Source organism: Gopherus evgoodei, chromosome 4, assembly GCF_007399415.2.
Source record: "Gopherus evgoodei ecotype Sinaloan lineage chromosome 4, rGopEvg1_v1.p, whole genome shotgun sequence".
Classification (NCBI taxonomy): domain Eukaryota; kingdom Metazoa; phylum Chordata; order Testudines; family Testudinidae; genus Gopherus; species Gopherus evgoodei.
The window spans coordinates 19,833,334-19,851,909 of NC_044325.1; the positions used below are offsets into that span (position 1 = coordinate 19,833,334).

Consider the following 18,576-nt stretch of genomic DNA (forward strand, 5'->3'; position numbering starts at 1 on the left):
CCATTCCAGCCAGCACTCATCAGAGCAGCCTAAAGTCTGCTCTACCTTACACTGCCAAGATTGGAAGCCAATTAATGCCCTCCACCTCCTAGGGGGCACCGAACAGCGCACAGAGTCTGCCCACATAGCTTTGATGGCAAGTCCAGATTGGACGTAGTATGTTAATAAGTATCAGTATTTTAAGATTAAATATTTGGGGGGGGGAATCCATTTCTTTTGGGGTTTATCTGCTGTCCCTGATCATCCTAAAGATTAGGGAATAAACTACAACTTCATTCCACTCAACTTCCAAGAAGAATGCAAAGAGCACAGTTAGAAGGGGAGGGGGAGGTGACTGCATTTCTCTCTTTTTATGTCTGGCTAAAATATTTTGTAGGAACCATTAATTTCCTATCACATTTTAGCTTCTAAATTAAACTCGACTTTAAATAAGCAATTATATTAAGTGAGTGGAGCTTGCTAACTTTCAACTCTAACCCAAAGGGCCAGATCCTCAGCTGATGTAAATCTGCATAGGTCCACTGACTTCAGCAGAGCTACACTGGTTTACACCAACTGAGGATCTGGCACCAAAAGGAGAATTTCTTACATTCTGTGGGGAATTATGGATTATACGATTTTGCCTGCCCTATTATACACACCAACCACCTTAGACACAAGTCGCCTTAAAGCCACAGCTTTTCGGCTTTTTTTCCCACAAGGCATTTGGGTAATGCACAGAAACATGGGAACTGCCCAAACTGCTGGTGCCATGAGGACCATAAATGAAAAATAACCACTCAGTCATTTAAACCATATTACGGTCAGTTTAATTGATAGCAGCTCATTACCACCCATCTCAGTGTCATGGCAATCTGTCCAGATGATGCCAATTCATTCAAATGTATTTCTTGGCTCAGAAATTCAGGCAGAAAGTCTGAAAACTATTCTTGTAGATGACAGAACTGAGATCAGCATGACCATTCAGCTGGATAAATGTTGAATTATTGGTGACAGTGTCATGCAGAGAAGGCTACTGACGTGCATGTGTTATGTTCAGCAGTGTACTCCTGTAATGGAAGGGGACGGGTAGTCTCTTAAAAAAAGTGATAAGGCACCAAGGGTCAGGACTAAAAATGCAATCCAGCTTAACAAGGAAAAGAGGAAACTATGCATTAATGCAGCCACTCGGACAGCTTCCTGGGAGAAAGCTCTCACGTTAGACACGCACCTTTGATCACGATGGGGTTCCATTTCTTTGATAATATAACTGATGGGATTCCTGGCAGCCTCCTGGTTTAGTGCTAAAGGCTGGTACTTACCCAGTAGCCCAAATAAGGTTAAAATTACGAAGGAAAAAAGAGACAATAATGGTAAGTTCCTTTGCTGACGAGAGCATAACCAGTTTTTGAAGCTTGCTATTCACAACAAAAGCATCAGAAATCTACGCTGCCTCAGTCAAGCCTTTTTTGATTAATTATTAATAGCACAACTTCCATCTTCTGAAGATGTAGTATAGCAGGCTCATTAAGGAATAGGACTGGGTGGGGGGGAGATCCAATTTTGATATTTTAAGTCAAGTAATTCCTAAAACCTCTATCGCTTTTTCTAATAGTAGATTACAATTTACTTGGGGTGGGGCGGGAACTAAAGAAATCCTTGGCAGTTTTTATCTGTAAGGATTTTGGTTTTTTTTAAGTGGGGTAAACCTATACCATGGTCTCTTGTAACTGATGTGAGTATACATTAATATTGGAGGTTTTTGCATTGCAATGGCCAAACTTATTTGTGTCAATTATTTAGTCAGTATTTGATGTGCTGTAGGTTCCTCGAAACTGGATCGGATGAGATATAGATATAGATAGCTGCATATCTAAGATGATGGTTTCTCCTATCCTCTAATGCAGCTGTTACCATGACCTCAGGGTGAAAGTAGCCAAATCCACCACTACACAAGCAGCAACAGCTCCCACTGACTCCACATGAGCTGCACCAGCTTGCTCCAGTGACGGATTTGGCCCCAAGACTTGAAAACTGCCCATTTCATTTACAGTACACCACAATTTAACTACATTGTTTAAGCCCAATTTAACTACATTGGGCTTAAACTGCAGCAAGGGAGATTTAGGTTGGACATTAGGAAAAAGTTCCTAACTGTCAGGGTAGTTAAACACTGGAATAGATTGCCTAGGGAAGTTGTGGAATCTCCATCGCTGGAGATATTTAAGAGTAGGTTAGATAAATGTCTATCAGGGATGGTCTAGACAGTATTTGGTCCTGCCATGAGGGCAGGGGACTGGACTCGATGACCTCTCGAGGTCCCTTCCAGTCCTAGAGTCTATGAGTCTATGAGTCTACATAGAACTGTTAGAAGCAAGCACTCCAGCAAATCAGTTACAAAAGTTATAGTTCCTCATCCTCAATAGTAGGTTTAAACTTCTATCAATATTATTACTTGTATTATGGTAGCGCCTTGAGACCCAGGAGAGATCAGAGCCCCACTGTTTTAGGTGCTGTTCAAACAGGGGATAAGAGACAGCCCCTCTCCCAAAGAGCTTCCAATCTAGACAGGAAGACAGACACAAAGGAAGTATTATCCCCATTTTACAGATGGGAAATGGAGGCCCAAATGACTAGTCCAAGGAACTCTGTGGCAGAGACAGAAACTGACACCAGATCTCCGGAGTCCCAATCCAGTGTCTCAAGCACAAGACCCTCTGTCCTCTCCGGCACCCAGCAGTATAGTTAACCAATGGTCACTTATATGCAGATTGTTTCACAGAATTCGAAGGAAATTAAAAATTATGGCCCTGTTTACAAAGGCACCAATTTCAAATGGGAGCTCTGGGCATGCCACGCTTCTGAAAATCAAGCCGCCAGTGTTTATTTTGATCTGCCAGCACTGTAAGGTTCGGAATACTAAAGGATTTTTAAAAAAAACAACACGCACCACACTGTTTTTAAGCTACAACAATAGTACGTTCAAATAACACCACTCTAGGATTGCAGGATGTTTATGCACACATCACCCTTTGTATGACCAATCTATAATTATGCACGGAGACCACAGAAGCTGTCATGTCAAAATCTATCTATGGTCCATCTAGCCCAATATGCCACAGCCAATGGCAAGTGCTCCAGAGATAGTCTTCAGATCTGCATAACACAAAGTAATTGTGCAACACCATTTACATGGGGAGTTATGTCTCCCTAATCCAGCCAGGGATCAGCTTATCCCATAAAGCATGAGAACTAATACTGCTTATTTTTAACACTAGCTAGTCAACCTGTGGCTGCTTTTCTTATTCATAAGCATTTCTAATCCTCAATTAATTTAAGCTACTTGCCTCAATAACATCCTGTAGGAGCAAGCTCCAATGGTTGATGATATGTTGCACTTTAAAGGCAATACACTTAAAAAAAGAATGCTTGTGACTTTTTCAATAGTATAAAGATTTATTGGATATTATGGGAAAGAATAAACAGAAAAGCATAGTTGAGATCCCTCCTTCCGATTCATTGTTTTCAATATCATCCCCCATTCCTAACCTGCTCTAGCATTTTTTTTTAAACCTCCCCTCCTATAAAAGCCCTGCCTCTTTGCTCCCTTTCCTCCCACTGGAACTATAATATAGATTTTTAAAGGCCATTGTCACCACAGATCGTGCTTTAATTTGCTACAAGCTACAGGCTTAGCAGAACGGTTCTCTCTCCAAAGCCTCTTTCCCACTGCCACTAAATAACAGGGCCGCCCAGAGGATTCAGGGGACCTGAGGCAAATGACACTCAACCTCTTGCCAGACTGGACACTGAGCAGTGGGAGCAAGCAATACAATCCTTAAAATTCACCCCTCCTAGGCAATCTGAATCATTATGGATTTGCCTAAGTTTTGTTCCTGCAAGTGAAAATTAAATATGGGTTAGCAAGAATTACACACCAGGAAAGTAGGTCACCGTGCTCGAGGTATCACATTAGATGCTGCATTTGCAGATATTTCCAAATATCAACTGCTTACCTTACATGGGTTCAATCGGAAAACAATTAAAAAAAAAAAGCCCTGCATATTTTGCAAGGTGACAAGTGATAAAAAGAACCAAAGTAGGAAAGCGCCTGCATAATCCCTGCATGCTGCCAAGATGTCAGCCAGTAAGTGACAAATGTAAATTAATTACATTTGGAGCATACAGACTGGATATTTGCAACTCGTTTCAAGAATCTGGCTCATGTCACACTAGGGCTAGACAGTTTTCCCCAAAGCCAGGTCATCTCCTTTCACCCTCTTCTGTGTTACAGCTAATCACAGCCAAGCTCATCCCTCTAACGGAGCGCTTGTGAACAATTCTTGAGGAGGCAAGGCGGAATGTGCCACGTCTGCTGTATTCACTACAAATAAGAGTGACATTGGGACACATGGAAAGCGCCAGGGAAAAGGTTTCTGTGGGGCAGGGAATGAGAGTCAGGAGCAGGAACGCATGTGCGCTTTCACACACAGCAGGAGCGAAGAACAGGGGAAAATACAGAGAAGAAATGCTATGCTGCTTTAAGACACTCTCCCAGCTTAGTGGGATTTTCACAAGGGCAATACACAATAAGGCAGATTAAGGTCACTACATTCAGTCTGGCAAGGACTAGTGACAGATCCACCTGAGTATCTAAATAGATAGATGCTTCTACAAAGATTTTGTATCAAATCCACACACCCCTCTCATCCCTCTCCTGCAACCCAGGCCCTGCATCTCCTCCCTTAACCACACAATGTTCCCCCAGCCCCTTCCCTCTTGCCACCTACCTCTCCTTTCTTTGCGGGTCTACAGGGCCCATTCAGTATGTCCGACAGCCTCTCTGCTAGGCCACAGGTTACTGCTTATTTCAACTTTCCTGGCACTTTGGGGCATCTAGAATGCATGGCAGGCCAACTAGCCACCAAAGTGCATTACCGCTGATCATTGCTCATCTCACACCTCAAGCTCCAAAATTAAGCGATGCACTTTGGCTACCACTAAAGGGGCTGCATCACGACTCTGATGAGCGTAAAGTAAATGAAGAGAGGCTGCTATGTCTGTAAACACCATAGGGGTAGGGAAGAAGCAGGAGGCATCTTGGTTGGCATTAGACACGGGGAAGAGGAACACAGAGGTGGGTAGGCAGGAACAACAGACAAAGGGAGTGAGGGAGAAGATATCGGAAGGGGCTCAGCTGAACTGAAAAGGTTCACGATGGTCCTTACGTTGCCTGCAAAAATCCACTCATCCCGAAATACAACAGAGGTCAATCCCCCCACCACGTTAGGAAGTGCAGTTACTTAAGACCATGAAGGGCTTTTGCAGTGAATCCAATACTGCCGCCATCCCCTGCATGTTGGCACCCATCCACAGAAGCCTTGCACTTTCCAAGCTGAGTCACTCGCACCATTCATGTGCCAGTTCCCGGGTAAGAAATTAAAAATAAACCAGACAGGTGCCAAGAATTAGCCAGGCCTGCTCTGCCCACATCTCACTGCAAATACCATTGCAATAGCACAGCTCTCTTGTAATGTCAGACTGGTAAATTTCTCCTGAAGACTGCATCAGAGACAGCCAGGCTCATTGTCTGAAACAAGAATACTTAAATTGCTTCTAAAAGTAGCCTACATTACTGGAGTTCAATTCTGAATCAGCAAAGAAATCAAGATGCACTGGAAGTGACTGTTTTGAACCTTGACTAACTGGTTTCTGAGCAAGTACCTGTAATTGCTTTCTTCTCTCCTCTCTCCAGTTTTGCTTGCGGGGATTCAGTATAACCACCATGTTCCACCGGCTGCTCCACCCTTTTCATCATGGTGCCCTTGAAACTCATCTGAAGTTGGCTAGTATACTTTTCATGCTGCAGATACAGAAGCAAAAATGTGGACAAGGCTATGCAGTGCCATACAACAGGCAATGAAAAGGACAAACTATCTCCCCACGTGATCATATAAGAACAAATATCGTGGCTGTGCTCGAGAACAAAAATAAAAGACATGCCTGAACAAAGGCTATGGAGTTAAATAACTACCAGCTGAGAAGCTTTCAAATACCTCATTTAGAAGGATATTAAGTGACATTGCCCCAAGAAACATCTCATTAGGAAATGCTTTAAAAAATAACCTAAAGACAGTTAGAATGAATGCCCCTTCCATTCAGGATTCAAATACTGAACCTTCTCACCGCTCTTTAGTCTCACAACAGCATGATGAAGTCTTCCAAACCCATCCTTTTATCTATCTTCTTTAAGGCTTCGGTGACACCTCAACATATTTTATCTTTAATTGTTTCACACCTGGATAGAAGGTGCGGAAAGCTGTATTGCATAAAGTTACGTTCCCCTTAGGGCTGGGCAGTGTTCAATGATCTAATTGGATCTACAGAAAAGGGTGTTTCCATAAAAATCAGGTCTGAGTAAGTTCAGTAAATGATTCACCCAGTCCTACCCTCCTACACAAGTAGACAAATATGGAACCTGGGGTGTCAGACTATAACTGTCAATTGAAGGTTGACATTTGGCATTGGTATTTCTTGTTCTAAATGCTGTGTAGTGACGCTGTGAGCTGTGAAACACCTATGGCATTCCACCCCAGAGGGGACTGACTTTCTGTCATGGGTGAAGTGAGTCTGGTATGCTTTGTATCTGATCCTGCAGCTCATGCTTAGGGGAGCCATTTCACTGAAGTAAGTGAAACTGCTCTATAAGGAAAGTCATAAGGAAGATCTAGGATCTTTGGAGAGAGAAAGAGGCTATTGAAATTGAGAATGCTACTGAGAGTAAATTGAGCAAACGTTGGCTCATTGGAGGAAACATTAAGGGGCTGACATAAGCCACAGCACCCAGAGAAAGGTATTCACTCTTCATTGCTTAATTTCTAGGAGGACACTGATTTCCTGCTGAAGAAAAGTTGAATGTGCTGAGGGTTCATCTTTATACACCAAAGTGCCCTTTGTTTAGCAGGCAGTCATGAAATCATGAATAATTTCAGTTAGATGCTAGTGTTGGGAAAGGACAGAGTAGATCTGGGCTAGCTGGGAGATACATCTATCCTCAAGGTGAGGTCCTCCCAAGCACATTTTGAAGGGAAACTTAAGTTGTGGTTTTTTCCACAATTCATTATCAAAGCTGTCACCGGTGTGCTGAAAAAGGTAGGATGTTGTTTAAGAACATGCTGTAGGGTTTTGCTGTTTAATGCCGTCATCACTTCACAAGTACCAGTATCTCCATACAAAAACAACATGCGTGCTTACCTTTAACGCTTCCTCTGGTACTTTGTGTTGAATTTGTTCCAAGACATACATGTTAGAATGTACGGCGCTTGTTAAGGAAGCAGGGAAGGAATTAAATACATAGCGATAGTGTAACTGAAACAGACGTGATTATACAAGTGGAAAAGCCTAAAAGGAAAAGATTGATGAAGAAACTGAAAGTTGTCGCCACTCTACCAGAACTAAACAGCCCAATGTAATTATTGCCTTAGAACGACACTGTATATTTTGCAACATACAGATCAATTTCTATAGGCACAGCACAGTGTGATACACAGCTGGACTGGACTAGGAGGAGCCGTGGGAAGGAATTCAGAGCCATGACTGTTCACTCACAGCTCCTCCGGCCCTTCCCCCTCAATGCCCAAGCCAGAACTGGAATAGTCCTATGTGGCTGAGCAAGAGGCGGATGGGTAGCTTTAGTTCCCTGCATAGCCACATAGGACCAGGGCTCAATCCTGCTCTGCACTAACAAGTTTTTGGTCAGTATCAGCTTCTTGTGTGGAGAGTAACTCGGGGGGGTGAAATGCTAAAACCTCCCAAAAAGGGCAATACTTATGTGTTTGGGCTCAGATCATTTCTGCTGCACAGAAAATGCATAAAGGAAACATTCAATAATGTGGTCAAAAGCAGCCCTATAAAGATTACACAGAGCAGAAGGGGGGGGAAAAAACAGGGTGGGAAATGTTAAACTAAAAATAGACACAAGTGGCATGAGCATAGCAGGGAAGCCTCACTAGCCTGTGAGTGCCACTCTCAATGGAAAAAGAGCTGCACGCCCTTATGAAACAGAGCTCAGCTGACTCATAGCATAGAAAAGATGCTGCTTCAGTATAGGGCTGAACAAGAGAGGCTCAGAAAGCACTCTTAAAAATGTCCTGGCAAAGAATGGGCAGAAATCATATTTGGTGCAGTTTGTGCTTAATGATGACTGACCCTGCAGCCCTCACTCTCGGAAGTCTTCCCATTGAGGGGCAATGCACAGATGCCTAGTCATTTGCAATATTTCATTTCAACAGGAATAGTCACAAGTAAAGGCTGCACGATTAGGCCCTGGGACTATGACGTACAATGCCCAGAGCTATGGGGAAAGTTTAGATCTGTATCACAGTCATTAAAAGCTACCTGCACTCTAGCCATTGGCTTAATACCTTTGATGCATTCAAGTTTACAACAGTCTTCTTCAGGTTTCTGTATATATCAAATCAGAGGTCCCAAGAGGTGATATTGGAGTATTACTAATAATATGCCAACATATTAGCCATACAAGTCACAATTCAGCAAGGCACTTGAACATATGCCTCACCTTAAGTATGCAAGAAGTTCTATTGCTGTCACTCGCACGCTCAAGATGGGGCACGTGTGTAACCACTTTGCTGGATCAGTGCCTTATACTGCAGTACGGAGAGGCCTCCACCAGGCTGAGGCCCCATCGTGCCACACACTGTACAAACATCTAGTCATTGACAGGTCCCTGCAGAAAAGAGCTTACAGCCTAAAAGACGAGATGTGACGGATGGATGGAACAAACCACTAGGCGGGCTGGAAGGAGGAGGATGCAGATATCAAAGATCAAAGGATGTTTCAGCACAGACGGGTTGTCTACACATTTCATAACCAAACAGTCACATGTCCAGGGCCTGGCCTCCCTCACCAAGGTGCAGTTTGCAGCGGCAAAATGAATAGATTTGTCCACATATTTAGTGCCAGCAGCAATTTGCAGGAGCTAGACATTTAACTACTAAGATTTGCATGCACAAGTCACCTGCAGGCAGAGCAACACAGATTAATTTTTTGGCAGACAAGTTTTTCCTGAAAATAACAGGATGGGCCTCAGTATAGCAGAAAATCTGTACTGTGAAGGGGTAAAAAAATAAAATCCTAGGAGGAGGTTGTGCAAGCTCTCTCTCTCATTCTCTCTCTCCACCTCTCTCTCTCTCATACACACTTGTAAAAACTATACATAATTTCATGTCTGCTCCCAGACTGGTGCCTAGTGAAGTGTAACATCCAGGGCTCTGTTAAAAAAAAAAATTCTACTCATAGACTTTAAGGTCAGAAAGCACCATCATGATCATCTAGTCTGACCTCCTGCATATTGCAGGCCAGAGAACCTCACCCACCCATTCCTGTAACAGACCCCCTAAGCTCTGGCTGAATCACTGAAGTCCTCAAATCATGATTTAAAGACTTCAAGTTACAGAGAATCCACCACTTACTCTAGTTTAAACCTGCAAGTGACCATGCTGCCAACCTGACCCATGGGAAAATTCCTTCCTGACCCCAAATATTGTCATTAGTTAGACCCTGAGCATGTGGGCAAGACCCACCAGCCAGACACTTTGCGAAATAATTCTCTGTAATAACTCAAAGCCTTCCCCATCTAGTGGCCCATCACCGGCCACTGGAGATATTTGCTTCTAGCAGTCATGGATCGGTTACATGCCATTGTAGGCAGTTGCATTATCCCACCCCCTCCAAAAACATATCAATCTCAGTCTTGAAGCCAGTTAGGTTTTTTGCCACCACTGCTCCCCTTGGAAGGCAGTTTCAGAACTTCAATGCTCTGATGGTGAGAAACTTTCAAGTAATTCCAAACATAAACTTGTTGATGGACAGTTTGTATCCATTTGTTCTTGTGGCCACATTGGTGCTTACCTTAAATAACTCCTCTCCCTCCCTGGTATTTATTCCTTTGATATTTTAATAGAGGGCAACCATACCTCCCTTTGGCCTTCATTTGATTCAGCTAAACAAGCCAAGCTCTTTCGAGTCTCCTTTCATAAGGTAGGTTTTCCACTTCTCAGATCATCCTAGTAGCCTTTCTCTGCACCATTTCCAGCTTTAATTCATCTTTCTTAAACATGGGAGATCAGAACTGCACACAGTATTCCTGATGAAGTCTCACCAGTTTCTTGTATAATGGTATTAACACTTCCAGGTCTCTACTAGAAATATGTTTGATGCATCCTAGGCCTTTTTTATGGCCACATCACATTGGCGACTCACAGATATCCTGTGATCAACCAATACACCTAGGTCTTTCTCCTCCTCTGTCTCTTCCAATTGATAGGTCCCCAGCTTACAGCAAAAATTCTTGTTGGTCCCAAAGTGCATGTCCTTGCACTTTCTACTATTAAATTTCATCCCATTTCTATTGCTCCAGTTTTCAAGGTCATCTAGATTTTCTTGTATGATATTCCGGTCTTCATCTGTATTGGAGGAACTTTGTGTCTTCTGCAAATTTTATTAGCACACTCCCACTTTTTGTGCAAAGTTCATTAATAAAAATGTTAAATAAGACTGGTCCCAAGACCAATCCCGGAAGAACTCCACTAGTAACCTCCCTCCCTGACGGTTCATCTTTCAGTATAACCCTTTGTAGTCGCTTGCCCCTTTTACCAGTTCCTTACTCACCTTTCAGTTCTCATATTAATCCTCATCTTTTCCAATTTAACTAATTATTTCCCCTGTGGAACGGTATCAAATGCCTTACTGAAATCCAGGTAGAGATTAGATCTACTGCATTTCCATGGTCTAAAGTATCAGTTATCTTCTCAAAGAAGATCAGTTGGTCTGCCATGATCTATCTTTTGTAAAATCATGTTGTATTTTATTCCAATTACTGTTCACCTCTATGCCCTTAACTACTTTCTCTTTCAAAATTTGTTTCATACAATTTAGGTCAAATTTACAGGCCTGTAGTTTCCAACATCACTTTTTTCCCCCTTTCTTAAATATAGGAACTATATTAGCAATTCTCCAGTCATAAGGTATGCTCTTCCCACCCCCTGACCCCCAGTTTACATTTCATTAAAAATCTCTGCTATTGGACATGCAATTTCATGTGCCAATTAATTTAATATTCTTGGATGGAGATTATCTGGGACCCCTTACTTAGTCCCATTAAGATGAGAGAGCTAGAGATGGTACCTATGATGGATGCAGCTACTGCCAACATAAGGCCTGATCCAAAGCCCAGTGAAATCAAAGGGAGTTGATATTTGCATGCTTTGGATCAAGCCCACGGTGCAGAAATTCTAAGCTGATGAGCCATCCAGAGGCTCTGAAAGGCATTATCAACACACTTAGTCATTAGCCATAATTAAGAGTATTTAACCCTCAACATAACAACAGAGAACTTAAAAACAAAAATAGTGTGTAATGTTCTGCTCAGGCAATAAGGATATCGTAGCCAAAGCGAATCACGTCGTTCAGTTTTAGTGTGATGTATTTCTGGTCAGGAATCCGTACGTCGTTCACAAAAGTCTGCAAGACAGAAACATAGACCCTCTTTTGATGAAAGGCATAATGTTTACATATTTAGCCAAGCAACCCAATGGAACACATGTATAAACTCTGAAAACACCTAGCTCCACCTAAAAGCCAATAAAAACAAAATATAGTTCGACAATTGTTAGAACTATTCATATTCTGTGTACTGGATTTAATTTTCTTTAGCCATTACAGTAACACCCACATGCCACCATGGAGATGAGTACTACACCATGTTAGGCTCCGCACATGTGCATACTATGAGACAGGTCTGTGCCTCAAAAAGCTTACAATTTAAATAAACTGGAGAGGCTAAGGATGGGGGACAGGCATGAAAGGAAGCATCATTATTGTTTGTATTGAAGTGATACCTAAGGCCACATTATGCTTGGTGCTGTATAAACACAGAACTAAAAGATGCTCCCCTCCCCTAAAGCGCTTACAAGCTAATTATTCCCTTTTTACAGATGGGGAAGAGAAGCCCAGAGAGATTAAGAGATTTGCACAAGGTCACACAAGAAGTGTGAGGCAGAGCTGGAAATTGACTCCAGGCCTCCTAATAGAAAAGAAATTAATCCACATGTGAGAATCAGGCAATTGCGTGTAAATGCTTTTTGTATGTCCAGTTCAGAAATAAAAAGAGTTCATAAATTTAAGCAAACAAATGCCGGTATGCTGCTGGGGGCTAGGCACACAGCTGCACTTAGATCAAGAGATGGGCACTGGCAAACACTGGGAATTATCACATGCTCGGAGGTGGAATTCTATATAGATAGGAAATGAGAAGCAGCTGCCAGTTGTCGGGTTTTCAGAGCTGCAGTGCAATTCCTTCCCTGGATGGATAAGGGCGGAGTCACTGCTTGTGAAACACACCGGAAAACTGACTTTTTCAAAAATGACTTTGAAGAAACAGGTTTACAAAGTAAAATGAGCAAATATGCCTTCAGTGCCGGGCCATAACTTCCCCCTCCTAATCCTTTCACAATGGCCCAGGATAAGCACACGTGACAAGACCAAGTATTAAATCCAGTGAAATATAGTTTAGAACAGGGATCAGCAACCTTTGGCACACTGCCGATCAGGGAAATCCGCTGGTGGACCGGGCTAGTTTGTTTACCTGCAGCGTCCGCAGTTTAGGCCGATCGCAGCTCCCACTGGCCGCGGTTCACCGTGCCAGGCCAATAATGAGCTGCGGGAAGCGGTGGTCAGCACATCTTCGGCCCGCACCACTTCCCGCAGCCCCCATTGGCCTGGCATGGCAAACCGGGGCGGAAGAGGGGATGTCTCCCCGTACAGAGTACAAACGTCCCAACATAGAGCTTACCTCTTCTAACGAATGCTTGTATGTTGTATTTACTACTACTAAATATTCATATTTATTTAAAGCAAGAGCACAGCAGCCTGCATCATCTCTGCCGTCACCTATCAGTCCCTTTCAGTTGTTGCTGCTGCTTTGCCACAGTGACTTGCCTGCCTCAAGTTCTGAGCTAGTGAGCCGTCTACAGTATTTATGTAACAAAATAATAATACTTGGCACTTCTGCAGAGCTTTCCATTTTCAAATCACTTTACCAGCAATTAGTTACCCTTCACATAACAACTCTGTGAGGTACATAAAGACACATGATCGTGCACATTTCGTAGAGGACAAAGCTGGCAGAGAGCCCAAAGCCTGGACGACATATAGTTTTTGTACCAGTGTGCTATTTAAGGGGAATTATTTTTTTTAAAACAAAATAGTTATATTAGTACAACCCCCAATGTGGACATAGTTATAAAGGTATCTTATACAGATACAGTGTATTCTCCTTTCCCTACAGAAAGAGCTCTACCAGTATAAAGCACCTTTATACCAATATAACTGTATCCACAGTAGGAGGCAGTACTGCTTTAACTACAACACTTTAGCTAAAGCAGTACAACTTGTGTGTGTAGACAAGCCCTAAGTGACTTGCCTGAAGCCACTCAGTGAGTTGGTGCCACAGCAGAGATTAAGACTCAAGAGTGCGTCTCCCAGCTCTATGCTGAATTCATTAGGCCACGCTGCCCTTCAATCTTAATAACAGAAACAGGGCGGGGGGGGGGGTTATTCTCATTATTTAAAAGGCAATTTTTAAATGGCTTATCTCAGAGAAATTAAAAGGCATTCCATACTGCACATCCTTAATTAATAAGGCAGTTGGCTTGTCCAAGGTCACCCTGCTTAGCATGAACAGCTGACTGAAGAATCTTTACTAGTTTTGCAGTTTTATAGAGCCAGTCAGAAAATTTCAGTGCAAAACAGAGAGAAAATTTCAACCCATTTCCAACCAGCTCTACTATTTTATTAGCAACTGAAGAGTTCAGCCAGGCTGAGGTTGAGGGGGGCAGAGGGGTGGAGAGAGAGGGAGCAGCAACATAAAGGAAAATAACTTCAATGGATGTGTGTTTATTTTCTAGTTAAACAACTCATTGCTCAAACCAGCCATGCACACACTTACGCAGGTGTTAGGCTTCACTCCCATGAGTTAGGAAGTCCCACTGACTCAAAATGGGTCTACTTTCACAAGTAAAGTTAAGTATGCTCATAAAGGTCACACGATTAGGACCTAGACATACACAGTATATACGTCTTAGCCAGCTGAAGCATTTACAACTTACCCCATTTAAGCTCCCAAGATCCTTCACCCTGTGCTCATCTTTGTCCTTGTCATAGTTGATTACAGCATGCTGCTTATCCACACTGCGGGACTGGGAACAAAGATATAATGAATTTGAGACTGGTCAGACACAAGAGGTTATCTTAATTAAAAAAAATGATGATATTAGGCTCACCTGGTATGGGGGTGGGTGGAAGATTACATATTATTAATTACTTTATTATGTAAGAATTCTGTTCTGGAAATACTTACACATGGGTAACTTTACTCAAACAAATAGTCCCACTGACTCTACATAATGTTACTTGCACTCAGTATATTTAATCTTCAAAATGCATGAATTAACTACAGGTAAAATAAACTGGGTCTGTGTTCAATTTTTTTACATGATCTTTACAGTTTTGAAAAATTTAAATGAGGTCACAGAAACTCTCTGCTCTATATTTAGGATTATTTTCAATTTCCCAATATGACCTGAATTCTAACTGGAAAAACTAGACCAGTCAATGAAAAGCACATCAATGTAAACCTCTGTAGTATCTCTGGGTATCTGCAAAAATGAACAAACCACCAAAGTAAGGAGGCAAAGCTACACTTTTACTGAAGATCTATCAATCAGCTGTTGAAAGAGAGGAGTTGCTCCCCTTCTCCTGGTATAGACACGTTGGCTTCCACAACACTATTCTAAAAATGTCTCTACCAACCTGCTTTTAAGCAAAGAGAGGCCAGCACTGTTTCATGAGAATTCGAGAATTAAAACAAAAGAATGGCTTTTTTGTGACAAATATTGTAACAGTTTCCTAGAATTTTTTCTCCCTTGCTGATGTCAAACATGTTGATAATGTTCCCAGCAGCAGATAAATCCTCAGCTTTTTCTTCTTTTTTCCAGACTAAGTTTCAACCATGGAAATGTGTCCTCCAGAATGACCCCAACTGGTTGATTGGAAACAAACATATATTCAATTTGGAGGTTATATTTATATATCATGAGATAGCCTACATCATTTGCAACCTACTGCAGAAAGCAGAAGTTATTGCTTAGATATGAAAAAAAAACAAAACAGGTTTGCCTCAGGGTGCATCACTAATATTTTGATATCTCATGAAAAAAAAAACAACCTCTAAGTGGGTCACCACTGAATGTAAATACAGTCAGTTTCAAATGAAAAATGATCCTTACTGCTGAGGCAATTTTAACTGCCATGCCATCCAATAGGTGTCATTACTCTAGGCAGTCGCGCCAGGAAGTTTCCATGATAGTTAAAGCTGTACAACAGTTCCCATGATATGAAAATGTCTTCCGGACAACTGATATTGCACACAGAGAAGTAACAGTCAAGACTGCACACCAGACGCTAACACATTTACGGTAAGGCACCTTCTAGCTCTCATATAGTGTCTTTTCCATCACTATCTCAAAGTACTTCTCAACCATTAACATATTAATCCTCACAACACCTCTAAGGGAGGGCTGCGCTATTATCCCCATTGTACAGATGATGCGCAGAGAGGCTACGTGAGCTACTCAGGGTCATACAGGAAGTCTGTGGCAAAGCAGGGAATTGAACCCCACTCTCAAGTCTTAGGCTTTTGCCCTAGCCATCGGACCACATAGTGTGTGACGAAGACCCGAGATGAGAGAGGGACGGACACAGACATGGACACACAGGGCTACTCACACAGGAAGTGAAATATGTTCATTTTTACTTTTTATTTGTATTGCAGTAGCACCTAGGAGCTTCAGTTATAGCCAGAACCCCATCTTGCTGGGTGCTGTACAAACAGAACAACAACAAAATGGTCCCTGCCTGAAGTTGCACGCTTCATCCCTTTATTGTAATGCTTTTTGTAACCTCGGTTTCATGGCTCTCTACCTCTGATGCAAATAACTTGATAGAAGAGAGTCCCGCCAAATGTGTATGCAATGTGGGCAACTCTGGGCCTAAAACAAGGGATCATATGAGTGGGTTGCACATGCCTCAGGACCATGAGTGCCTTTGATACAGACTTCATCTCCCTCCACAAGCTGCCACTCAAGCCACCCTGCCCTGCCCTCATGGATAATACAATCTGTTATGTGGTTTCACAATGCCAAAAGACGGCCCAGCGGTGCAAGCAGGATATACCGCTGTCATAATGGGAGACGACCAAAGAACCTGCCCTTCAAAATGTCGAGTGCTCTCTACCCATTAGGTTGCCTCGACTAGGATTTAAAGATTTGTTGCTGCTGGAAGGCATTGGCCAACAGGTCCTCCTATTCTCATGTAGCAAGTCAGGGAAGGAGGTGCTAAGCTGGTCCAGTTCAAGTCTAGTGGCAACTCAATCTTCTTAGCACTTATTAAAAATCTACACTGACTTGGCTAGACTAGAGTTTTGGGACATTAACTCATCTTCTAACAGCAACACATTCTTGAATCCTAGTCAAGACAAACCTGCTGCCATCGATGGAAGCTGTGGGTGCTCAGCACCGTGCAGAACTAGACCAGGAAGGAGAATGATGAGCCAAAATCAAGACATAGGTAAAAGCTTTACTACTGCTCTGAGTTATTGCCTCACTCTAGAAGAGCCCCTTTGATACAGGTTCTTGGATGCACCATTCATACTGAAAGGTCTCGTACCAGCCACGGGACACAGAGAAGCAGATCAGCGATGTTCTGGCTGGATGACCCAGCAGCTAACATGAACAAGGACTCCCTGGTTCCTGGGCTAGCTAATGCTTGGGGCATCACAGTCATCCGTGGTGTCTGCAGAAATGGAGAGCTCTGGGCACAATGTTTGTTAATAAACATTTATGGTAGAGCCAGCTGGCACTTACGGTGTGCCACACAGAAATTAACGCAGCAAACGTGATGATTCCCCCCCGCCCCCAAAAAAAAGATTTATGCAAGACAGACTCTCTGTTGCACCAGGTTATAGAGGTCCTGATTCTCTCTTGCAGCAAGATAACAGTCTGTGTAGAAAGGGGACACAGGAAGTGTGGACATCAGGGGTTTGGTTACGTTTCCCTGATTCTCAGGCTTCCCTGGCTATGGCCTTGAAGTACATTAGTGGGGCCTTGGGGCTACTGGAACTTATGACAGCTGGATACAGTCCCCTAGGGCCCATGTGCTAGCTGAGAATTGCCATAGGGGAGCAGAGATCTGCTCCACTCCCACTGCAACTCCTACACCAAGAGAGGGTAGGTTGGTGTAGGAGCTGACTTTGCTGACTTAGAACCAATAAGCCTTCTCCATGGAAGAATTTTCAGCTGTAACCAAATTGCATCTTCCTGTACAACACTGGTGATGCAAAAGGATCAGAAATAGGGTGAAGAATCTGGCTCATGGTCTTGAAACTACTTGGCAGCATCTCTTTAAAGAAAGCATTAAAAAAAGTTCATATTTTAACCGTTCTACAACTAACACTGATGCGAAATGCTGTGCTCTCCTGCAGAAAAGGGGATTTTTTTGCTTTCAGTTGTGTCAACAAATGCACACCATAAGAATCAGCAACAGGAGCTCTTGAGGGCTTGCCTACATGGAAACCAGAAGCAAAATAACTAAAATGAGTTGTAATTCACACCTTCAGTTATTTCCACACAAATCTGCTCATGCTCATTTGGGAGCAGAAGTGGCCTATGTTGACATCCCTTAAGTTTAAGAGAAATAGCTCTCCCTTTCAGAGTAACAGTAACCTCAAGGGCTAGAGGCTGATCAACCTTTGTTCTTCCAGTTTCCAGCAGAATGTTTCAAATCCTACTCATGAACAAGAGGGACTTTGATCAGCTTCAAGATTGTTAAGACTAGAACCTGATCCAACTCATACTGAAGTCGGAGTCTTCTCACTGACCTCCTTGGGAGTTACTCAGACCCCTGGTGGATAAAGTCACCCAGAATATGAACAGCCTCATTTATATCAGTATTTTAGGAACCATCAGCTTATTAAGCATTTTGACTCAATCAGGCTGATGAAGGTGATAGAGTGAGAAACATGCTCAATTGCATCCTCCATTGCAAAAATACAACAGTGCTCTACGTAACATGTGGGGCGGGGGCAGACACGTCAAAATGGAAACACTGCTATCTGAATTTCTCATGCGCTTCTCTTAAAAAAATTCACAACAGCTTGTCTAAAACAATCTTCATAAAGCAAAAAACAAGTGAAACAAACTGACAGCTGTAAGTATTTCTCAGGAGGAGCAAAGTCAGAGATAAACAGGGCCCTGAAGCATTCCAACACTAATACAAGTATCACTTCTATTCCACTTGGAAACATCAAAAACAGGGTTTCATCTTCTCAAATGAAGGGGTGGAGGAACAACTGTTTGAATGGAAGCCTAAAGCTGAAAAGAGCCAGACAGAGGGTTACACCTCAGGAGATGGGGAGGGGGCAGAACATGGTGGATAAAAATCGATTTAAAAATAATAATGAAA

At 42.7% G+C, this 18,576-nt stretch overlaps 1 protein-coding gene across 2 annotated transcripts in view; it reads right to left on the reverse strand.

The window, feature by feature from the left end:
* The window catches only part of CEP170B (centrosomal protein 170B), an 87,694-nt gene that overhangs the window by 45,039 nt on the left and 24,079 nt on the right, over positions 1 to 18,576 (reverse strand). For both annotated transcript variants that reach the window (XM_030558614.1, XM_030558615.1), the window contains exons 3-6: positions 14,166 to 14,255; positions 11,442 to 11,520; positions 7,234 to 7,292; positions 5,704 to 5,842 (exon numbers count right to left, since the gene is read on the reverse strand). In XM_030558614.1, coding sequence (XP_030414474.1) covers positions 5,704 to 5,842; positions 7,234 to 7,292; positions 11,442 to 11,520; positions 14,166 to 14,255 — 367 coding nt within the window. The remainder of the gene's footprint in view (positions 1 to 5,703; positions 5,843 to 7,233; positions 7,293 to 11,441; positions 11,521 to 14,165; positions 14,256 to 18,576) is intronic.